Source organism: Centruroides sculpturatus, unplaced genomic scaffold (assembly GCF_000671375.1).
Source record: "Centruroides sculpturatus isolate CEXI.00-Female unplaced genomic scaffold, Cexi_2.0 scaffold350, whole genome shotgun sequence".
Taxonomy (NCBI): domain Eukaryota; kingdom Metazoa; phylum Arthropoda; class Arachnida; order Scorpiones; family Buthidae; genus Centruroides; species Centruroides sculpturatus.
Window position 1 is genome coordinate 231,008 of NW_019384643.1, and position 26,469 is coordinate 257,476.

Below are 26,469 nucleotides of genomic sequence, written 5' to 3' on the forward strand. Positions count from 1 at the left end.
TTGTAATGTGTAAATTTAATAAATGGATTATTAAAACAATAGTTCTGTATGATCAAGCAAAAGATAATTCACAAGTATTTAATTATTGGAACTAAAACTTTTGAAGGTTAGAATCGTCTAATAAAAACAAAAATGTATTAAACATATGCAAAAAATCATAATTATATTTACACTGATTTTTTAATTTTGTAGCAGTAATAATGATTTAAAAACTTCTAGTGTACTATATTAACCTGATAAATTCATTGGTTAAATAAATAAATACATACATATACTAGTCAAGATGAAAAAGTAAAGAAAATTACTACTACTTTGTGCAACAAATTTAACTTAAAAATATTCAAAGAAATGACTTACAAACCTCTTTAAAAATATTACAGTGATTACTAAATCAAGCCATTCTTCAGTTCTATAAATTTCTTGTAGTTCACTTTGACACATGTTGCAAATCCATAAATATCATTTTTGAGCATTTATTATAATTTCTCAATATATTATTTACATCCTGTCATTTTTTCATTGACTATTAAGTAGACTAGCAGATATATGTTAAAACTATTATAATCTTAAAAATAAAAACAAAATGAACAGTGTCCACATAAACAATGAACTTCCCAGAAAATTCTGAAATTTACCACTAGAGCAGTGATTCTTGATGTTTTTAAACTTACATCATCTTAACTTTACAAAATGTTGGCACTTCTGTATTTATACAAGAGGAGAGAATAGAATTAAATTTAAATGCTCGTATTCTTCTTAATTAAGGAGAATAGCTGCAAAGTCTCTCTCAAAATCACTATTTCCTGACTTTTTATTTTATACCTTTATACAAATAAAAATCTTCCATCCATGAAGACATTTTTCCACATTATAAACCAAACAATTTTTATATACTTGTACATAAACATCAACTTATAAACCAGATTTTTAGATAAAACCAAATGACTGTCAATTTATTTAGTATTTAAACAAATTATTATTAATGATACAAGATTCTTTTGGGAGGAATCTATGACACCTTTTGAAAATTTCAATCCAAGAGTGTCGTAATGGGACAGAACAAAGTAAGGGATATGGACTATGACAATGGCAGTTACAAATTCATTTTTAAACAACAAGGACGGACTCCCTATCTATTAATATTGCATTAGTCTTTTGTATAAACAACCATAATTGTAGTTTATCTCCCTTTCTTTGTTTATTGTATTCCATCTTCCTTCCTAACCGATACTGGTTTTCCACTTTTCTCTCTTCATGTCTGACCATTAACCAGGTTAAAAATGTTATCATTCCATCAATTTCATACATTTAAACATGCATTGATTACTTCAAAAAGTTTGTAAATTATTATTATTATTATTTTAAAAGAACAAAGTTCTATTAAATTAAATAAAATTTTTAATGTAAGTTTTGACTATTTAAACTAAGAAATCTTAAAATATTTAAATAGAAGTAGTGTATTTTCTTTTTATTACAATAGGCTCTCAATTTAACAGACTGACTNGCCGTCATCAATTAATAAAACTATAATATTTAATAGTAACAGGAATTTTCTAAATGATATAATCAGAAAGGACTGATGAATAGTTGAAATATTTACAAATTAATTTACAATGTAAGGTAAAAGTGGGAAGAATCATAAAAATAGCTGCAATAAATTTTCATTAATGATAAATTTAAAACATCTATCATTAGCAGAAAAGAACTTTTTACTAAAAGTATCAAAATCAATAAATAAATTCTTTCGAAACCATTTTTAAAGTTGCCTCTATTACTTATCAATGCATTAATGATCCATCACAGCAGCTTATATACTAACTTGCAATTCTTGTTTTCATTATTACACCATAAAAATGCACTTTTATCAAATGGTGCATTTTCTGTAAATGAAAGATGTCTATTGACAAATATTTTTCCAGCACCATTAAATTGCCATTTTTTTTCTTTGATAAAGATATTTATATACAATAGACTGTATTAACATGCAGACAAACAATTAAGATAAGCAGTCTCTCTTAAATCAGTTCTGAAGCTGAGTATTTATACCACATGATGGAGATAATAGTTGTGCATGAACTAGTAGCTGAATATGCAGTTACTACAATTATCACTAACATTTCACACTACTCATGGTCTTTGAAAAGGCTTTACTAGATACAATTTCTCTCCTCTAGGACTGGTGTAAATAGGAGCTCTTTTATAATGTTCAACCAGTTCATCCAATGTGTTAAACCTGCGCTGCCCAATACAGAATACTCCATCTTCAACATGAACGCGGAAATGCTTGTTTTTTGTAGTAGCTTTTAATGACACAGAATAATCTCCAACCTGAAAGTAACAAAATTTTAAAAATACAGTTTCTTATTTTCTCAATTTTTTTATAAATAATTATTATAACTGCATTTATATAATTTGCTTGTTTAATTTCTTTTATACAAGTAAATTCATATAATATTACTATGTATTTAATAATGGTAGAACTTTAATACTTACATTAGTTTCACTATCACGAACAACAAAATCTCCATCTTCTGCCAATTCAGTAAGCATTTGATCACACTGACTGCGAGTTATATTTCCATAATACCATGTCTTACCACTAAGATCAGGTTTGGTAATATTTCCAGTACCCATCTTTAATTTCACCATAGGTGAGCTACTGCTGGCACCTAATGATAAGTTAGCTAAATCTTTCTGTAGACTATTTAAATCTGCCCTATCAGAAAAATTACATTTTCCAAACCCTTTCTTAGAGGAATTTGAACCTGAAGATTCTGTTCCGTCGATATCCCGTGTTATAACCTGAACATAATTCTTTGGTATTAGGCCTATTTCACCCATATGATTGCGTGCTTTCCACCAATCTGGATCATTGGCAGGCCGATCGATGATCTCTAAATGTTCACTTTTTTGGAAACTCAGTTCTTCTTCATTTTGGGATGTAAATGAATATAATGCTACTACCACATCTAGACAATAGCTGCCCTGCAACGTGCTACAAGCAGAATCTGCTGGTGTATAATTGTGACTACCTTCATTTAAATCATCTTGTTCTTCCTGAACATAATTAGATGGAAACCATCCAATACAACCATTATATTCACCTTTCCACCATCCATCACTAGATTTCTCCATTACTAAAACCTTAGTTCCTTTCACTAATGAAACTTCATCTGACTGCTGAGCATCATAATTATATTTTACAAGTGCTGCTACATGTGAATAACTGTGATTTTTAGGAGAAGTATTATTTGGAGAATTGACATTAACATCAACTTCTTTTGTAGTAACAGGAGAGGCAGTGGGCGACATCTTGACTTCATTTTTCTTTTTTACTTTCCTTCTTATACTATCAAATATAGAAGGTTTTTCCCGCTTCACATAGTTGGAGGGTACAAATCCAGACTGATTTTTAGAATTTTGGACCTTCCACCAATGCTTACTGTCATCAAGTAGTACTAATCTTTCACTTTTACGTATATCCAATTCTTGACTGCCTTGGGCTGAATAATCATATTTTGCAATAACGTAAATTTCTTCACCACTTTTCCCTACATAAAAATTTAAAAAAATTAATGAAAACATATATTAAACATCTTAATAGTTGGAAATTATTATTAATATATCAGTACACCAAACCAGTTAAACAAACACCAAAAATATTTAATCAACTTCAAGGAATTGGGCAATTGTCAATGGTGTGGAGAACATGGTTTGAACTATATGTGTGCGCTCAAGTTTATTAATCAAAATAAGAATAATTTGATTCAAGTTTATTAACCAAAGTATTCTTATTCTGATTAATAAACTTATTAATTATGTAACTTTTATTCACTTATTTCTATGATATGTAGAGTTGAACCTAAAGTTTGTTCAGTTTTAGAGAGAAATAAAATATACTATTTTGGAATAAATAAAAACCTTTAATCCACAATGTATTCACCCTTCTGTTCAATAATGTTATGCCATCTGATGGGTAGTTTCATAATTCCATCTGTGTAGAATTTGATGGGCTTCTGATTGAGAAATTATCAATGTGACTTTTGATACTTTCTAAAGATTGAAATTCTATATCATTTAAATTATTCTGCAATGAATGAAAAAAATGATAATCTGAGGGAGCCAATATCCAGAGAATATGCAGGGTGACAAAACATTCCAGACAAAGTCTAGAAGTTTTTGGCACATGTTCAATGATATGTGTGGCCTTGCATTATTATGATGGAATACCACTCCCCATCAATTTGCAAGTTCTGGATATTTTTCAAACACTGCAGCCTTCAGTTCATCCAGTTGGAGACAATATTTATTGGAATTAATTGTTTTCTTGCTAAATAAAAGCTCATAATAAACAACCCTTTTCCAATCCCACCAAACTGAAATCATTACTTTTCTGGGATGCAAACCAGTGTTACTGAAGGATCACTTACTCCAAGATCTCTTGCATTAAATATTGTTGTAAACAATCCATTTTTCATCACCTGTTATTAATTGCTTTAAAAATGGATCATCTTCATTGCATTTTAAAAGTGAATCACAAACAGAAACATGCTCAATAAGGTTTCATTCAATTAACTGATGGGGAACCAATCATCATAAAGGAAAGTGTATCTGAGGCTAGTTAAATATCTGACAACAGATGTTTGAGATATTTTAAAGGTGTCTGCTATCTCTTGTGTTATCCTATGCTGATCATTTTGGATTAAAGCCACTACGGATTCATCTATGGATGAGAGCCATCATGACCAAGGGACATCCTCAAGAGAAAAATCTCCTGTCCTAAATTTTGTATACCATTTCTAGCATGTTTGATCAGTAACTACATTATTGAATTCAAGGGTTGGATTTCATGCTGATCTTTGGCTAAACAAGAAAACATATTATCACATAGGTGTTAATTACGTATAAATATCACTATATTTGCAAGTGCTTTCGACTGCTATAAAATGTTGTCCTCAGGCAGACACAATCTCAAATAAAATTTTTTCGAACAAAGATTTTTAATTAAAACTAACAGTATTAGTTTTTTAGAACTGGAGACGATGTTTTAATCTTTTATACAAGCTGACCCACACAGCAGGCAACTCAAGCATGGGGAGTTGCACGGATTTAGTAAAATGGTAAGGAGGGCCTCCCAAACACACACCAGGTTCCTCTGATTGCAATACCTGAGCATCACCACACGGTGCCATAGCAGGGTGTGTTGGTGTTGTAACAACATCCTTGCTAGCTCAGTGTCACACCTGCCTGCCCTGATGGAATGTTGGTGTTCGGAGATACAGCAAGATAACATTCTGGTTGTCACTCCTATGTAGTGGGTGTGAATACGAAATATTGTGTTTTCCAATGGGAGAGTATATCCCAGACCTCTAGTATGGAAGTAGCATCCCTGTCATTGCATAGCAGCCTCCTGAGATTTGGTCACAGAGTGACTGGCAGAAATAGCGCATTGTCTAAAAGTATGGCAAATGCAGGCAGTGATGTGGCCACAGAACGGTAATGAGGGACGGACAATTGTGCATTCCTTTGGGATGTGTAAAGTGGTGGCGGGAAAGAGAGATCTTTTAACTTTGTTCAGGATATATTTGGAATTAGTATAACCTGCCGCTTTTACTGCTGAGCGAATGGCAGTAAGTTCAACATTGATAGTGGTTTGTGTGGAAGGCAACAGAAAGAACCTTCTAATTAAAGGGGCTATAGCTGTATTGATGTAGTGCTGCAGATAGTATGCTGTGGCAGAGATTAAAGGGGATATGTTGTTAAATTTATGGAACACGGAGTATATTATAACTCCAGTAACTACTTTCAGTAACTGGATCCTTCCCATATACAGCACTTTCTTTCAAGTTTTTGTTGCATTTTTTCCTTTTCGGGAATAATAGAACATGAAATGTTGAAAATGCACCTTCTTATCTTCCATTTTAATGTGTTTTTTTTTTCTTAAAAGATAATGGAATTTTAAAAAATAACTGTAACTAGACTTCTGTATTAAATATGCAAATATATGTAATGCCCACCTAAACAAGTTAAAACTTGATAAACAGAACAGAGGCAACACAAATAAGCAATTATGTAAATACCTGAACAAACTTTCATTTCAACCCTATACATTCTCTTTGTAAGGCATGTGACCAAACCTTGGCTGTTTAAAAATTCAAATTTGGTGTTCTGCTCTTTAATAGGTTATATATTGTACATGTCCAATTTATACAAACAAAAACACACACTATATTAAATATTGTTGGGAATACTGGTGTGTTTTTATTAAATGAAAATATTTATATTTATAATTTTTAACATTTAAAAACATAACAGTAAATAATTACAATAATTTTTAATGTATTTGGAAGATAAAATATATATAACAACTTAGACATTTTATTTGAATCATTTTTAAATAACTTTAAAATCTCTTTCAAACTTTTATAACACTAGGAAAATAAACTATTCTTACACACCAGAGGAAAATATACTTTCACACAAAAACCTTCGTAACTCCAGTGATACTTGCTTCATACATCAGCGAACGTTTTCGACCCCATCCGGGTCTTCATCAGGCTATGTTTATGAGGAATTCGAATGTGTATGGAACAGAACATTAAAACGAACTTTAAGCGATTCAAAATTTCGAAAAACAAACTTAAGAATAAACACGGAAAGTTGNTCACCAGGACTAAGATAGCGTACAGTAGGCCTAGATCCGTTTACAACTTGCTTCGCAACGGAAAAGATGCAATTGACTTGAAACACGCACCGGGGGTGTATACCGTCCCCATGTGGGATGACAGATTTAACAACCGTTTGGTTTATGTGGGATCAACCAAACGCTCCCTTCACAAACGGCTTCGGGAGCATAAATACGATATTGACAATAAAAAACACACCACCGCCCTATCAAGGGTTGCCACGGAACCGGGAATCACGGCTGACTTACAAAGGGCCCGTATGATCAGGATCTCTCATCGTACGGATCAACTGAGGGCCATGGAGACTCTGGAAATATATAAAGCAGGTTTACGCGGCACGTGTATTAATTCCAGGGATGCAGTCGGGATATCGGGCGCGTGGAAGTTTTGTTATGAGGGAAACCACCCCCGTAACTGATTTGTTGTGTTTCCTACTTTGGTTGTGTTCACCGTTTCGCAAATGAGTGGTTGCGCGTGCGCAACTTTCCGTGTTTATTCTTAAGTTTGTTTTTCGAAATTTTGAATCGCTTAAAGTTCGTTTTAATGTTCTGTTCCCTACACATTCGAATTCCTCATAAACATAGCCTGATGAAGACCCGGATGGGGTCGAAAACGTTCGCTGATGTATGAAGCAAGTATCACTGGAGTTACGAAGGTTTTTGTGTGAAAGTATATTTTCCTCTGGTGTGTAAGAATAGTTTATTTTCTTATGTAACAAGCTATGCCGGCTAATTCGTACAAGAAGTTGGTGTTAGCCCTAACTAGGGCTAAGACTAAACTGGAATTTCTTCTGGAGTGTAGGAACAAAAAGGTATTCCCTATGTCTATTTATCGGATTCGACTTCCGAGTGGATGCGATTCTCTACTGCCGAAGCTACGTGCATTATGCTTAAGGAAAGCGATACGATCGGTCCGAAGAACGGTGTTCTCTAAACTCAATAACTTGATTAACCTGGAGAATCTGCTACATCAGGAAAATCCTGCTATCTTACAAGAACTCAACAGGAGGGTGGCCGTCTACCAGGAAATTCTTCAAAAAGGCCTTTACGAACGATATCATAAAAAACTGGAGTGGATCTTGGGTAAACAGAGGCCCAATGTACCTTTACATAAATTCTCGTTGTTATGTTGGGACAACATTTCCCCTCCAACGTATCTCGTCCGTGCGCTGGAGCATGGCCCCATGTATGCCCCTGGGGAATGTGTCATACAACCGGAAAAAGTAATGCCCGACGTGGAACATCTCATCACAGGGTTGCCGGACGTCCACAAAGAATATTACAGGTGGAAGACTACTATCAAGATTTGCGAAACCAACAATCGGAAGCGTCGTGACCGGTTCTGGAATCTAATACGTAAATCTAAGAAATGGTTATCTGAGCAAAACATTGTGGTCATCAGAGCGGACAAAACCAAGTCTCTGGTCTTAATGAAGAAAAACACGTATGTTTCTATGATGCAAGGATACATCAAGGACACTGACTGTGAAGAAACTGATGATGGATACGTCAATAGGTTACAGGCACGCATAAAACGGTTCACACAAACAAGGTTTGCTAGAGAATGGGGGTTCAATAGGGCAGTGGTGGCGTCTCCCGACACACCTAGGCTTTTCGCCTTTGCCAAAACCCATAAAGATCCACCGGCTCTTAGGCCGGTCCTTGATAAGGCTAGATCGCCTACTAGGGCATTAGAAACTGCGATACACAAACACATACGAGACAGGATAAACAATTATCCGTGGGCTATCAAGAACACGGTCGAGCTCATTGAAACCTTGAGGAATATTAGCATAACCAACTCTACTTGTATCACGGTTCTTGATTTTGTTTCTTTATATCCGTCGATCAAAATCCAGCCGTGCTTCTGCGGGTTCCGGGATTTATTACTCACCTACACCGGCGCTTCCGCGCATCGAAAACACATCTTGGAGTTAGCGCACATATTGTGTTACTCGTCCTTCTTCTGTTTTAATAACAAAATTTACCTCCAAAAGCGGGGCGTCCCCATGGGGAGCCCTCTCTCGGGCGATTTATGTGAGCTGGTGATCAGGAGACTGGAACATCAAATCATCCCCGTGTATATTTCCAACATCCTCCTGTACAGGAGATATGTTGATGATATTATTATCATTTGGAAAACACACACACAACAACTCTTTTATTTACGTAATGCCGAAGTATTACATGTCTGGCACCGCTTTGCATAGCCAGTTAAATTAACATAGAAAAACATTAAATAATTGAAATTACAATTACAGTACATATATTATTTTTACAGTATTTTTACAATATCTTACAATATATGTAAGCATGTCTTCCGTGGCAGTTTTTTTTTTTTTTTTTTTTTTTTTTTTTTTTTTTTTTTTTTTTTTTTTTTTTTTTTTTTTTTTTTTTTTTTTTTTTTTTTTTTTTTTTTTTTTTTTTTTTTTTTTTTTTTTTTTTTTTTTTTTTTTTTTTTTTTTTTTTTTTTTTTTTTTTTTTTTTTTTTTTTTTTTTTTTTTTTTTTTTTTTTTTTTTTTTTTTTTTTTTTTTTTTTTTTTTTTTTTTTTTTTTTTTTTTTTTTTTTTTTTTTTTTTTTTTTTTTTTTTTTTTTTTTTTTTTTTTTTTTTTTTTTTTTTTTTTTTTTTTTTTTTTTTTTTTTTTTTTTTTTTTTTTTTTTTTTTTTTTTTTTTTTTTTTTTTTTTTTTTTTTTTTTTTTTTTTTTTTTTTTTTTTTTTTTTTTTTTTTTTTTTTTTTTTTTTTTTTTTTTTTTTTTTTTTTTTTTTTTTTTTTTTTTTTTTTTTTTTTTTTTTTTTTTTTTTTTTTTTTTTTTTTTTTTTTTTTTTTTTTTTTTTTTTTTTTTTTTTTTTTTTTTTTTTTTTTTTTTTTTTTTTTTTTTTTTTTTTTTTTTTTTTTTTTTTTTTTTTTTTTTTTTTTTTTTTTTTTTTTTTTTTTTTTTTTTTTTTTTTTTTTTTTTTTTTTTTTTTTTTTTTTTTTTTTTTTTTTTTTTTTTTTTTTTTTTTTTTTTTTTTTTTTTTTTTTTTNAACCACCCCCGTAACTGATTTGTTGTGTTTCCTACTTTGGTTGTGTTCACCGTTTCGCAAATGAGTGGTTGCGCGTGCGCAACTTTCCGTGTTTATTCTTAAGTTTGTTTTTCGAAATTTTGAATCGCTTAAAGTTCGTTTTAATGTTCTGTTCCATACATATTCGAATTCCTCATAAACATAGCCTGATGAAGACCCGGATGGGGTCGAAAACGTTCGCTGATGTATGAAGCAAGTATCACTGGAGTTACGAAGGTTTTTGTGTGAAAGTATATTTTATAACACTGTTTAAAGACTAAGAATAAAGCAATTCAAATAAAAATACTTTGTTCCAACTATACTTTCATAAAACCTTATCTTGTCTGGTAATGCAATAAAACTTGACACCAAAATACATTAAATTAATCCAAGAAACTGCTTTTTGGGGTTATTAAATACTATATTCAGTATGAAACATTTGTACCCTCTTCAGACCATCTGCAGCATCAGAAAATTATGAAAATTTTAAATGACAATTTCCAAAAGCTGGAACTTACATCTATGTTCAAGAAAAGGTTAATCCAAGTACTTTTCCAGAAGTAGAGTAGATGATTTACAAATGTTTTCAACTATGTTCACTAGTCAGCTTCAGATCTAACTGGAACTTCTTATTAAAAAAAATGGAATGACTTGTTCTAAAATGTATTGGAATCTTTTTAAATTATGTAATTGCCTTAATATGTTCCAAAATTAAAATCAAAAATCACTATTGGTCGACACCAATTTCTTAGTGAGGTCTATAAAATTATATAGCTTTTATATTTTGGCTTTATTCTCCCCACTTATCATAAAATATTTGCAATGCAGATGACATCTCACAATCTTTTGCATTGACACAATTTCTGTCTTTGGATGCTTTATAAGTCTTCAGGATTACTACAATTCTGGTATGTTTTTCATCAAAGACTGATTACTTTAGTTTCCTCTAGGTTCACTGTCACTTCAGACTTTGTGGCTTAAAAGACTAATGTCATGACTTGTTTGTTGTGTTTGATATTATATCTATGATCTTTTAATCACACCTAAAAGTGATTGGCTTGTGGTTCCTATGCATACTATTGTACGTTTAAAGCTATTATCATAGATGTGGACACATTAAATGCCTGTATTCTTTGGATATCTAACTGATCTTTATTGTGCTGTAATAATCTATTTACTGACTAATCACATTTGTAACTAATGCTTACCCACAAATATTTGTCAATTTCCCTAAAAATGAATCTCAGTAGAGGGTAGTAGTCTACTACCAGGGCCATTGCTAGCAACCACAGGGCCCTGGTCAATTTTGAAATGTGGAGCCCCTTCAAAAATACACATTATATAATTTCTACAACAGTTTTATTTTTAAAAAATAAATTTAAAACAAAGATATTTCTTTAATCTAGATATACAAAAAATACAATAATAAAACTACACTAGGTCAAATTTTAAGTAGTAAGTGACCCACTGGGTCACTTACTACTTAAAATTTACATAAGTTAGAAGACACTAATACATAACAGTACCATTTTATGGATACATACATCCATGGAAATAAACCTCAAACTCCAAACTGGGTCACATGGGGCAAGGTGAGAGCTGACACGGTAACTCATTGCTTAGAGAGCCTTTTTGAAATATACATGAAGTGACATTATATGAACTCACAGATTATGCATTAGGGATAAAATAAACACTTGTCCTCGTATATTATTATTTGTACTTGGCGTTTTATTTTTATTTGTTTTGATGCATGTCTTTATATTTTCATTTATTCTTCAAAGGTTTGGCAATTGACATTCAAAATATTTATTTTAGAATGTTTTTAAAATTTTCGTTCTATTCAAATACAACTGACATTCAATTTGTATTTTTTCCTGAGGAAGATCAGCAAAATATGACTGTGTATTGGTCACAGGCTTAGAAGTGTATAAAGGATGGACAGAGGGTCGTTCTATTTTATATATTAAATAATAAATTTTAAATAATTAGAACTTGCATTATCTATCAATAATTTGCACAGAAACCTTGGTACTTACTCCAGCACTTGATTTTGTGCAAATGTTTTTGCCTTGTTCAGGGCCTTCCTTGGGTAGTATGGCCATTTTGTCAAATCTGACATATACAAAATAAAAAGTGTTCTATGGAAACATTCTGTCAGCAGAGTGACGTAAATTTAAAAAGAATGTAATCAGTAACTTTAAAAAGTGATGTCACATGGAATGACATTGTCAGCAGGAAAAAAAAAAAAATGACAAAAACCCAGTAATCTGTCCCTCAGTTTTAATCAAACTTGTTTCATTTTGTTTCAGATATGGGATTCTTAAAAATGTGGCAGTATTTTTCACCATTTTTTTCTGTATTTAATTACAACCAACCAACTAATTTCAGTGTTTTAGTAGTGTATAGATTGTAATTTTTAAATTATATAATGTATCTAAGTTGTAAAAAATTCAGAAATAAAATTTAGGAAAAATATTACTAAAAAATAATTATATCACAAAAATTATTCTACATGCTCTGATTTCAGTAAAATCCTTAATTATATTGTCAAAATCTAATTTTTCACATATTTTGTGTTCTAATTACAACAGTTAGATTTGAGAAGAAATCATGCAGTTTTAACAGCATATTTATACATTGTAACGAAGCCACATTAGTTATATCATTGCAGCACATGGCATAAAATGTTTTAGTTTCATTATATAAATCACCATCATTTATACCCCAATTATCACTATTCCTCACTGCTAACATCTAAATCCATACAATGCTTCTTAAGATCATCCTTGTTCATTGCTTTCTAATATAGCAATATTGTAAAGGAAACCATAAATGGCAATGTATTCTTCCATTTATTTAATCTTTCTTCTACAAAGATTATTCCTCCATCTTCTATTGCAAAAAAAAATTCTTTCAGGAGTATTTATACTGTACATTTATTCATTTCTTTATAATCAAATAAATGTTTTTGTTTTCTTGATTTGGCTTCTTTAAATACTAGAGGAATGTTGCATTTTGCACAAATTTCATTTCCTACTAATTTTGATTTTAAGAAACCAATAATATTCTTTAATAGTGATGTTACTAAACTTATCTATAATAAATAAGTAAAAGGTGTGCAAAAAAATTAACAATTTGCACACTAACTTATATTATTAATATTATTAAATACTTTAATGTTAAGTTCTTTTAAAATTATTGCCATTTTCTCTGCTATAAATGCCTAAATATGGTACAGAGATTATTGCAGTTCAATGTATTTCCTAAGGAGCAATATGCCCAAATTACTGTAAAAAGGCAGGATAGTGTTAAAAAATAAATAAATAAATAAATAAATTCCTTAAGAGCAGAGCGCTGGGAAAGTGTCCCACTTGCCTGGCACTAATGGCAGTACTGTCCACTATTACATGCTTAATTGAAGATTAAGCTGTGTTTTCCATACTGTTCCCTTGGCCCTGTATTTTACAGTAATATATATATTTGCTAGTTTCTGAACAAGTTTTTTGGAATACCCATGAGCTATTGCTATACCTTTTAAGTGTCTAGGAGTCATTTATGTTAGAACAATGTGTGAATGCTCTCTTGACTAACAGTCTAAAGGCTGCTACTTTATATGTTTTAGAACATCAAGGCATTCAATTTTTTAAAAATAAGACCTGAAGCAGACCAGTGAAGAAGTCAAAAATTTTCATAAATCATCTACTCCACTGCTGGAAAAATATGTAGAACTTAGATTGACTTTTTTAAACATCAATGAAAATTTTCATATTTCCTTTATTTTTAAATATTATTAAAATTTATTTTGTATATTTCTATATTTTAGAGATATGAAAAATACCTATTCTGTTTCAAATAATCTGCAGGATTTTCTATTGGGCTATATTAATTAAGGAAAATTAATAATCAGGTATGAAAAAACTCAAATTTTAAATTGCTATTTTATAGGAAATAACACATCAAAACAAAACAGATCAAACTCAAGATAATATATAAAATAGAGTTACTTTCAACATTTATAAAGATGAACACAACTAAATTAATATTACATTAAATATTATACTTTATCAAATAAGTGTGTATGATAAGATGTGACAATCTTAACAATTAAGAAAGAATCAATTAATAAATATTTACAGTGAATCTACATTACAAAATCTGAATGAGATTTTATTTTTAATCTATACAACAGTAGAATGCACTCATTGTTATCACTTTGTGGCTCACCTAAACTAATAATAATAACCAACACTAACTAAACAAGGTAAGTAAATAAGACAATAATTCTGGTTTGATCAAATCTGATATTAAAAAAACATGTTAATAAATCTTCAAGTTATTCATTTTTTAATTATAGTCTTTATTATTAATGTTGTTATAGTCATTTTATATACAATTTTTTTTATTAAATAATTGAAATATAAACACATGTAATCCTGATAGTCATATTAAAACCAAATGATTGCCAGATTAGATCAGGTTATAATTTACAGCTACTATTAATAATTAAACGCTAAGTAATTTGATCTAGAGGTAGGTGTTAGGTGCCATCTCTTGACAAATTTAATGATTATAATTAAATTAATATTTTAATAATTAATTTTGAAGGTTCCAGAAAAACGAATTGGACTAGAGCGGAATTCGAATCTGCAACTGTCTCTTACCATGTATAATAGATGCATTGGCAGTTACGCCACCCAGACCTCTGTCCAATCTTCATTTTCAGAACTATTAATTTAGATATAACCATATCAAATACATAGCATAACTAGCAGCACAGTAAGCAGCAGTTGCAGGTTCAAGTTCTGGGCTGATTCTTTTCTTCCAGAACCTTCTAAATTAATGTAAAAATATTAATTTAAGTATAATTATTAAATTTAATGAGATGACACCTAATTTCTACCTATAGGCTAAATTACTTAGCATTTAATTATTAATAATAGCTGTAATATAGCCCAATATAATCTGGAAGAAGTTTGGCTTAATTGAATTGAATTAAGTAAATAAAGTGAATTAGTAATGGTGTGATTGTTAGTTTTAATTTGAAAAACTGGCAGAAAGTAATGCTGATGTGTACAAAACAAAATATTGCACAGTCAAGCTAGGAGTATCATTTTATATGTATAAAATTATTTTGTCATTAAAATTCACTTTATAGTAATGAGTTTACAGTTTATTACAATGATAATTATCACACTACTATGCATATGTAGCTAGAACTATTTCTAAGATTATCAGCACAAAAAACCTTTCTCACTAATTTCTAGCCTTATTAACTGGAGTACAAACGTTTTCGGCCTTCTTAATAGGCCTTCCTCGGGTACACTGTGGAGCGTCGGTTAGAAGAAGTTTAAATGCTGCCAATGTTTACCCAGGTATCGTCTTACCAGTGACGTCATCGTCGATGATAGGTATACGATACCGAGGGCGAAAAATACATGCTTTTGGTAAAGAAGGGAGGTGTGCAGATAGGATACTTGCTAAAGTTGGGAGTTAAAGTTTATACTTGCTAAGATACTTGCTAAATCTTTTTCCCCAACTTTAGCAAGTATCCTATCTGCACACCTCCCTTCTTTACCAAAAGCATGTATTTTTCGCCCTCGGTATCGTATACCTATCATCGACGATGACGTCACTGGTAAGACGATACCTGGGTAAACATTGGCAGCATTTAAACTTCTTCTAACCGACGCTCCACAGTGTACCCGAGGAAGGCCTATTAAGAAGGCCGAAAACGTTTGTACTCCAGTTAATAAGGCTAGAAATTAGTGAGAAAGGTTTTTGTGCTGATAATCTGATAATTATCACATTGTGTGTTTTAACTATCAAAGATCTATGAATGGCATTGTATAGATAGGAGATAATTATCAGAAATTTATCAGGTTTCAAGAAATAAAAAAACATTTAATATCACTTAAAGCATGAATTGAACAAAAAAACAAGGAACAATAACCATGTAGGAATTAATGTGAAGTATATATTTGATTGTCTTTGTTGGTTTCGGGGAAAAGCATGATGTCCGATGAACATATCTGTCATGCACAAAGGTTTTTTCACATTTTCTAAAGACACACTCAGTGACTGTAAGTAAAGCTGTTTGAGAAGTTTTTAATTGTAATTAAAATCAACATATACCTCTTTTTATACTTTATACCTAAGATGATTGGCTACACAAACAACTCAAACTGATTTTTAATAATGCCAACAATCTGCCAAACTATTAGGCTATAATAAGGCAAATTTAATAATTAGATGTAAATAATTTGATTAGAGGTAGGTGTTATGCTGCCATCTTATGATAATTTTAATAATTATAATTAATTATAATTTAATGTTCTGGAAGAAAAGAATCAGTCTGGAATGGACTTGAACCCACAACTACTAGCTTAATGTGTAGATGTGCTGACAACTACACTACTCAGACCTCCATCCAATCTTTGCCCAGAGCCATTAACTTCAGATATAACAATAGCATAATTGGCAATGCATCCTCACAGTAAGTAGATGTGGGTTTGAGTCCTGCTCCAGGCCAATACTTTTCTTCCAGAAATTCTAAATTATAATTAATTTACAGTAGAGCGTCGTTTATCCAAATCACTTGGGGACTGGGGTGGTTCGGATAACTTATTTTTCGGATAACAAATCATGTACGAAAAAATATATTAATTCATCCCATGTTGAAATTTTTCTCCGTTGCTTTGCGTTGAATTTTCGTTGATGTTAAGCCTAATGAAAATTTTTATAATAACAATCATGGCTATTGTATCATTAAAATTTATTTTTTTATTTTGTACAAACAAAATAAATTTATTGAAAAATATAAAAACAATAAAAAATTATACTTCAGATGTTAATTTAGTATCAAAAATGTAAAATATTTGAGTAGCCCGAGAAATAGCCGAAGATTGCAGTGCCACAGCACTAGCGAAAATTTAAATTTGCTGACTGGAATGCTTTCGGATAACGGACGTTTCGGATAACCAGCTTTCGGATAAATGACCCTCTACTGTATTATAATTATTAAAATTATCATGATATACGAGCATAACTGCCTATCTCTAGTCAAATTATTTACATCTAATTATTAAATTAGACTTATTATAGCCCAATATTTGGCAGATCATTTAATAGATGATACATTTATCTTGGAAAGGAGCTAACAAGGGAGTTATTAGTTTCTGCTAATTAGTTAGCTCCCATTTATTCATTCATGAAATTCCCCTTAAAACAGAAAGATATTTCTTTTTTACATATATACAGATCAATTTATATATCATAATTAATGTAATTTCATGCAGATAACCCATGCTAGCATATAATCCTATAGAAAATTGCAAGAACAAATACAAAACTTTTATATAATCTGCTCCACTTCTGTACTAACTGAACACTCCCCATAATTCAATTGCAGATAAACTGTCCCAATTATGTAAATCAAATGTAAAATAAATATATACAATTTATTGTTTTTATTTTATGGCCAATTTTCTTTGCCCACTAATAATACATTAATAATAATAATAAAATAAATGCAAAAAAATTTTTTAAATCAATATTAAAACCATTTTCTGTTTAATTTTGTTCACAATATTGTAACCTTTTAAAGAAGATTTCATCACAAGTTTTGCTTGTTTTAATTAATATTTTAATTTTATTAACACATCAAATTATAATACGTTGCACTAACCTTATATAGCTTTGCAGTTAATTTTTGAAACATAACACTAACGTTTTTGGTCCACCTTAGGACTTTCTTCAGGTGATGTTCTATAAATAATTTTTCTGGTGTGATCTGAAGAGAATCAGAAGCTAAATCAAACTCAGATCACATCAGAAAAATTATTTATAGAACTTCACCTGAAGAAGGTCCTAGGGTGGACGAAAAACATTAATGTTACGTTTCAAAAATGAATTGCAAAGCTAAATAAGGTTAGTGTGATGTATTTGTGATTATCGCTTTATTCATTAGATGGATTTTACATCAAATTATTTTTAGAATTTTGTCACAAGTCAATAATTTTAATATTTGTTTGAACTGTAATGTTCTTTTATTTTAACTCATGACTGGAATTTAAAATCAACATATAATCTAACCGATTGCATAACCTGCAGTATTAAACAACAACACACAATATCGGAATATAGTCAACAACGTACCTTATGAACCAATGACTAGCGTACAAAGAAAAAACAAAATGAAAATTTACCATGAACATTTTTGAAAAATGTTTGTGGTGAATTTTTATTTTGTTTTTTCTTTGCACACTGGTCATTGATTTGTAAGGTACATTAACCTGCAGTATCTTTCAAATATAGATGACCCATAGGCTATCCATAGAATATAACAGTATAATTCACAGTTAGTTATCTAACAGATTATTACCACAGTACTACTGCTCAAACCTTTAAAAATGCAGTATAATTTTAATTTTCAAATGTTTTTGATTATCTTAAAGAAACAAATTTCAATTTTGAAAGAAGTCTGACTTCTTTTTAAATTGAAATTTGTTTCTTTTTAATCTTGAAGAAGGTTGTTTAAGATAACCGAAAACATTTGAAAATTAAAATTATACTGCATTTCTAAAGGTTTTAGCAGTAGTACTGTGGTTTATAACAAGTGCAATTTTCAAAAAAGCATAACAAATTATTTCAACTTTCAGAGAAGAATAGTTACATTCTAAAAATATTTGAATAAAAAGTATCAATCATTTTATTGTATTATAGTGCAATAAAGTATTAAATAAACATGTTGCAGTAGTAAGAAATCTGATATATTTTATGTTCTCCTTTAATTGAAATTTGCTACATATGTAAGAATGTAATATATATATAGTAAAACCTCTAAATCTTGAATTTGAAGGCACCAAAAAAAAATGGCTAGTTTGAGTTATGAAGAGTTCTACATGTGAAAGTATATAAAAAATAGAAAAATTTTTATTCAGATGCAAAATACAAAACAATTGAATAAGAGATACAACTGTATGATATATTTAAGTTCATGATGTTTATTTGAATCATTATTAGAACAATATATGAAGCTGTAATATCATGAATTTAAATCACAAAGTTACCTCTCTAGGCTACACTGAGTTTATTAAAAAAATCAAATTTTACATAATACATTACAAAAATTATCTATAGGAAAATTTAGGCAGTTAGCAAATAGATAATGTTAATGTAAACGACTGAATCAAGAAGTGTTGAAGACAAAATTCAAGATAGTTGCCACAAATGAAGAACACTGCTCCAAATAGAAATATGTATTATGAGAAAAATCCATATTCTCCAACGAAAATTAAAAATCAAAACACTAAAAGAAAAAAGTTTAGCTACCATGGTGTCCCTTCTCTGCATATTTCTGCTAGGAGGACCATATAACTGTTGATCCACTTGACATTACAGGAAGGTTAAGACTTAGCAAATTTTCTGCTAAACTGACAACTCTAATGATGATGATGTTGGGCTTGTTTATTCAATTGGTATTAAAGGTACTTTATCAAACAATGTGCCAAAAGGATTTGTGGAACTTAATTAACTTAGGCTAGTTAGCACCTGCTGAGTTTGACTAGTTTGATTTAAGGAGAAAGAACACAGAGATATGTGAAATTTTGTTCAACTTCAGTAGTAAAATAGTACATTATACTTATAGGTGTTCACTGAGACTGACAATCCTGTTTGACTTATGAAAGGGTTTGAGATAGATAGGATTCAAGATTAGAGATTTTACTATACAAGGTGTCTCATCAAGACTGCATAAACTCTGCAGAGTGAGAATCTACACTTGGAGTATATAAAATATAACCCAACAACCATACCTCTACAACCCATAGTATTTGAAAAAAATATGAAAGAAAAAGTATGACATCACATCCGGTGCACAGAAAATAAGCTTTATTGGAATCATGAACATCGGTACTTGCACATATCAAGGCACGCATGCACATGTCATAGAATGGCTGACTGCAAACAATCCCACATTGTGTTGTGCACAAAAGTGAATGCAGCATGAAGATGAACAACCAAGTTGCTTTCTGTAGTCTTCCACAGTCACTACAGTCATGTGTGGTTAGAGTTCAATCCTTATGCAATCCACCCACAGAGACAACAGGTCCACTGGTCTGTAAATGTGTGGCCTGAATACTGAGCAGTTGCATTTTTGGACCATATCTGCTGCCAAAATGGCTAACAGGACATTCATACTTAGTATTTTGCTGTGATGCACTAACTGGTTTCCTCAATGACATATCCTCATTGGCCTGTGGTTCCAGCATGATAGAGCACTGGCGCATTTCTGTTCTCCTGTATATGATTGGTTAGATATGGAATACCCAAAGTTGCTGTGTCCACTTGTGTGGCCACCACGATCGCCAGATCTGACACCTTTGGATTTCTTCCTATGGAGCCATCTGAAGGAATTGATATATCAAATCCCAGTTACTACAGAAAGCAACTTGCTTCTGTCTTCATGCTGTTTTCACTTTTGTGAACAATACAATGTGCAATTGTATTGTTCACAAAAGGCATGCAGTCAGCCATTCTATGGCATATGCATGCATGCCTTGATACGTGCAATGATAACTTTGAGCATCTTCCTATGTAAGCAGAATGTCATATGCACATATGCAAGTACCAGTGTTCATGTTTCCAATAAAGCTTATTTACTATGCACTGAATGTGATGTCATACTTTTCTTTAGTATTTTACTCGAAAACTATAGGTCGTAGAGGTATAGATATGGTTCTTGGATTATTTTTTTATGTACTCAGAGCAAAGATTCTCACTCTGCAGAGTTTATGCAATCTTGATGGGACACCCCCTATAACTATATATATATATATATACATACATATATATGTATATATAGTTACAGGGGTTATATATATAGTTACNATATACACACACACATATATATATATATATACAGTTACAGGGTGTCCCATCAAGATTGCATAAACTCTGCAGAGTGAGAATATATGTATATATGTAAAAATGCTATATTTTTATTCAGTCATTATGATGTGAAAATAAAAATTTAATTAATTATGATAAGAGTCAATAAATTGTCAATAGTCAATCTAAATATAATGAAAACATAAATTATAAAAAAATTATTCAAAGATAGTAATTTAAAAAAGTTATTATTTATAGTATTTAATACGAAAAAGTATTTATTAATGTGCATTTAATCACTAATCCAAATAGCAACACTGATAATTACCAGATAATTATATGTTACAAGTTACTTAGACAACACTACCGTAAGTTACTGCATATATTTTTAAATATTTAAAATGAAGAATATCAATTGCAATAAATTAATAAATTTATTTACAAAGTTGAAATGGCTAAAACATATAATAAGAGCTGATAATTAAACATTGCTATGTTTGATATATAATGCTGTAAATTCAGTAACTTGAAGAGGAAGGAACAAAAAATTTTCCAATTAATGAATTTTGAGTTATGAAAACTACCATTATTTTACTGAGATCATAATTATTACAATACAAACAATATAGTTAGATTTAAATACATTACATTTTGGATACATATATGCACAAAATAACAAAAGATTGACACTATTAGTGAAAAAGTCTGTACAAGTTTATTGTCAATGTTTTGTTGCTCAACAATATTTTTGATATAGTCAACTGCTTCAAAAGCATGCTGCTTTATGAATGATATAATTTCTAGAAAGTTCCCTTTACAGTCTCTACAGTTTTTTTCTGGCTTCTCTACATGAGGAAAATGATATTTGTCCACAAGATTTATTTTTTCTCATCTTCATTGCTTGTTTGTTTTCTTCAGCAACGACTTTGACTTAAGATAAGTGTCTGCAGATAGCTAGGCCATTTTCAATGTTAAAAAATCTTCAAATAATACTTTTTCATCACTCACCGATGTAATGAGATTTTCCCATTTTTCTTTGCTATAGCTGATGGATTCTGATGAAAATTCCAATTTATTCAAAATTTCAAAAATTGTTAAGCTAGTTGACTGAAACTTACTTTTGTAAATCAATTTGCCATGGTGCTTTGTGCAACCTCATTCCAAACTTTGTTAGTCATTTTCATTGCATCTCTGCTAGATGCAATGAAAATGACTAGCAGGTTCACAGCAAATTCAAATGATCTATCTTCAATAACATGCAACACCTTTCATACAACAATCTATCATAATTTCAAGTTTCAAGTAATTCTCTGATCCAAAGGTTACAATCTAGAAACTGTATTTGGTGATAAAAATTGGAACTATTATAGCTTTTAGAGTGGAAATTATCAAATTTGCATTGTAAATGTTGATAAAAAAGAAATGCTTCTATTTTAAGCAATCACACAAGTATCTAGCTTTTTCAGACAGATAGAAGAGAGCTCTGATGTCATCTACACTTTCTTATTTGCTGCATATTGTATAGGTAACATCTTGAGGCATTTCAGAAGCAAATGTTTTAAAGATTTTCTAATTATTGCTTGAAATGTTCACACGAGATGGAGAAATGTGATTAAAGGAAATTTATAGTTGTGTGGTTGCTGTTCTGTTGCTGTGCTGTATTGTTTCAATGGAAGAGGAAGCTTTTTAATAATAATATTTTAACTTTGTAAAACTAAATGAATTGTAAAGAGAAGTCTCTTTAATTTTTATTAAGGCAAATTTTGGATTGGTTTATTACTACTAAATTAAATGAGTACAGAATAATAGGTGTTGGAAATATTTTTAGAAGTGATTGTTAATTCAAATGTTTCAGGTAATTAATTGTTTATTAAATTTAGTTTTTTTTCTCTTTTGAATGCAGATTACTTTCAAGATTTGGTCAAATTAATGTTTGACTAGATAAAAGTTTATTTTTGAAGTTAAATTGTTCAGAACATGTTTTTGAATTTTTGCTGAATCAGGAAATGTTAACAAGTTATTCCCATGTTTAAAATGTGATGTCATACAGAATGACATCACATTTTTAAGTTGCCAATTACTGTCTTATAACTATATTTATATCATCTGATGGGTTAACTTTGGTGAAATATTGAAATTATCTCTCATTCTATACACCTTCTTAGTATAGGTGACCCAATGAGTCATCAGCACAGTAGTACATTACTATAAATTTGGTTATAACTTAGATAATGCGAGTTCTAATTATTTAAAATTTACTATATATATATATATAAAATAGAAAGGCTGGTTGTCTGTCCTCTATACATTTCTAAACTCCCTGACTGATAAGCACCCTGTACTTTACCAACCTACCATAGGAAAAAAATACAAATTGAATGTCAGTTGCATTCAAACAGAACAAAAGTTTTTAAAACATTCTAAAATAAATATTTCAAATGTTGATAGCCAGGTCTTTGAAGTTATGAATAAATAAAAATATAAATATATATGTGTAAAAACATATATAAAAACTTAATAATAAAAAAGTAAAAACAAATAANTCGAAAAATAATTTTAATAACTGTATTTGTTATTTAACCTTACAAAATCATCTTATTTTATAATGTCTTAGAGCAAACCACATTCACAAGTAAAGAGTCCGCAATGTACTGTAAACATTGCCAAATTGTAAACATTCACAAATAAAAAGTCCATGATGTATTGTAAACATCGCCAAATTGTAAACATGTACTGTACATTTACAAGAATGCACTATACGTACATGAATTCGTAAATTTAGATTACTTTTTTCTGTACTATATTGAAAACTAAAATTTGTTTGTAAGCTTAAAATAGATTCTTATTAATCATAAAAATAGATTCTTATTAACCATTAAAAATGCATTTATAAATAAAATACAAAACTGGGAATGGTATTTGTGGTTTAGCCTAGTGACAAGTAAATTTGACTTATGTCGTTTTTCGACTTAAGTTGCCTCTCCTGGAACCAATTACCGATGTAAGGCGAGGTATACCTGTATTTTTTTTCAAAATTTGTAAGTTTTAGTCTTAAACTGCAACAAAGTTCCACATTCAACTTATTTCTTTACTTGGTTAAGATGGAATCATCATGGCTGAAATCAACTTCAACAATATATGAACTTGGAAATGCCAGCAAAAAAGGATTTACCATATCACAAAGTTTTGTGTATTTTTGGGTTAAATTTATATTTGTCCAGAAATTACTCAAATTTAAATTTTTAAAAAACTTTTTTGCTTCAAGGTCAACTAATAATTCAATAAGTTCATCTTGCAAGTTGATGTTGACATTTTCAATTTGAGCAGAAAATCGTGCTACTATCCATTCTGGGGTATCAATATTTTCTAAATCTGCAAAATGCTGTACTATTAAATCATTGAAACAATATTCAAAAACATATTATGTATAGTTATATTTGTGATTTTTAGTTTCAATTTTACCATCAACCCCCCAATAATGTTATATCGACCCCCAGGGGTTGACATCGACCACTTTGTAACCCCTGCTCTACACTGTACAAATCACTTCAGCATCTGAGTAATGACATTTGTACTTTATTTTCTTTTCTGTCTGAATTTGTTCATTGAAGCTTTTCAAAATCCTCTCCTTGATTTTTAGATATGTAGAGAGAGTTCTCAATGAAATGTCAATTTTTTTTGCAATTTCTGAATCTTTCTTTTTTACTTTCCTCCACAGTACATGACATACCTTTTCTCCTAACAACTAAATCTTTAGTTTACTCTTGTTTACCATCTCTATCTGTTTCTGAATGAAAATGGTCAACATGCACAATTCAAACTTTAGTAAAATTTATATTGTATGAATGTTTAGTTCCAAATGAAGAGTTAAATATATAGATTAACTCAAATTTGATTTGTTGACAACTCAGCACATTGTCAAATCACAAATGTTTTCATTATATTTTGAAATTGTTACATTTTTAAATTTTCAAAGCCTAAAAATTAAAAAAAAAAAAAAAAAACAATTTTAAAGTGATAAGATTTAATTGACAATCTACATTTAAGAATAAGATCATAAGTGCAAAATGTTAAAATTTTGACATTTTACATTGCCTTTGCAATCAAAGGCATACTTCTATATAATACTAATCTTTAACTTTGTTATATCATCATCCATCTCCTTCAGAATGCAAAATAACACAAAAATAGTCATGAAATAAAGTCTTCAGATCTTAAATTTTGAATTAGTGAAATGTAATTTTAAAGCTACTTTGACTTCTAAAAAAAAAACAGAATACATTGTCTATTTAGTCAGGACAAAAAAATACAATTTCAGTTAACAATTTCAAGTTGAGAATGTTTGAGTTATCAACAGTCTACTGTATTAATTTTTCAGTAATCACAATAATTTTAAGTTGTTAGACTCAACATAATACATCCATGGGATGTATTACGTTGAATATAGTATAACAATAATTATAAAATCATAAGTAAATTCTATGTTTAGTACTGCCAGATTTCAATATTTTTCCTGCCTTTTAACATAAATATCATTTTTAAATACATTTGATCAAATAAAGAATTCAATATCTTTAATGCTACTGGCAACTTTGAAAATGTATAATAAAACTAATTTTTTATACCAACACCATTAATAAAAAGTATGACTATGAATTATTTAGAATTCATTCATTTTTCTGTTTATAAATTTCTACATTTAAATTAAATTATCTCTACATCATACATAGATTAATTTTTAAATACTTACGCCCACTCATCTCCCAAAGGAGGATCCTATCACACAATATGTTATATTAATTGGAAGATTATGTTTATAACAATAGAGAATTCAGAAGGAAATGTGAATATTTATTCTTCTAATTTTATTTATCCATAAATATTTTTCCCTATAAAAATAACAGAGTTTATATATTAGTCTATATATATTTAAATTTTCATATAACAGATATTGATAAAATTTCTTTCTTCAATAAATTAATATACAATTATACAAAACATTATAATTATCTATAATAAACTAAACATAAGTATTTGAAAAAATTAACATTTTATATTAAAATAAATATTTAGCTAATTATATGTTTCTGAAGAATATAAACTGTATTTCTTTTATGACATGCAAAATTTATATAAAAATAGGAATGCAGGTCTCCACATGGGTTAACATGGAGCAGCACTTTCTTAGTAATGTTCTTCTATCTTTCATACTGTGCCAATTCCCAGTGCCTTTCTACTTGACTTTAAAAGTAAACACAGAATAATAAAAACAGAAAAAAATTCACAAGCAGTTGAAAACTGGATGAAACAGAAAAACACACACATCAGACTAATACTACAATAAATGAACGAATAGTCATGAGACAAAGAAGAATAAAACTTAATGCTTGTTCTTGTTCAGTTTTTTTAATTGAGCATTGTCATGTGTATTACTGGTTTGCACATGACTCACATATGTTTTGCAAGGAGATAACCATATTGGTATGGCAGCTTACACAATAATGTGCTGCTAGTGGTTGTAAGCTATTGAGTTCTTCAGCAGCCTACCTACCTATGCTAAGTTTATGCAAGCCATCAGCCATGTGGGTGAATGTAACAGCCCAAGAATCAACAGAAACTGGATTTAAATTGATGTGATTAATCCTTCATAAAATTAGGAAATTATTGTTCAAATGATTTATATTTTTATTCTAAAATCATTTTCCACACTGTACATTATCTATTGTTTGAAAGGTAGATGGAAGATCAGCAAATTTTTAAAGATCATCAATAATTAAAATCAAACAACTCTACGAAATCCTGATACATTATAATAATAAAGCCAACTACTGCCTTGGAACCAATTACCG

At 30.0% G+C, this 26,469-nt stretch overlaps 1 protein-coding gene across 3 annotated transcripts in view; it reads right to left on the reverse strand.

Annotated features, from left to right (window-relative positions):
- Positions 1-1,510: 1,510 nt before the first annotated feature.
- The window catches only part of LOC111626056 (cytoplasmic protein NCK2-like), a 35,438-nt gene continuing 10,479 nt past the window's right edge, over positions 1,511-26,469 (reverse strand). The window contains exons 2-4 of one of the 3 annotated variants that reach the window (XM_023369337.1): positions 25,371-25,509; positions 2,494-3,551; positions 1,511-2,328 (exon numbers count right to left, since the gene is read on the reverse strand). In XM_023369337.1, coding sequence (XP_023225105.1) covers positions 2,128-2,328; positions 2,494-3,551; positions 25,371-25,380 — 1,269 coding nt within the window. In that variant the 5' untranslated portion in view covers positions 25,381-25,509 and the 3' untranslated portion in view covers positions 1,511-2,127. Of the gene's footprint in view, positions 2,329-2,493; positions 3,552-10,248; positions 11,086-25,370; positions 25,510-26,469 lie in introns of those variants that run through there. The other 2 variants (XM_023369339.1, XM_023369338.1) reach the window with 2 other exon arrangements.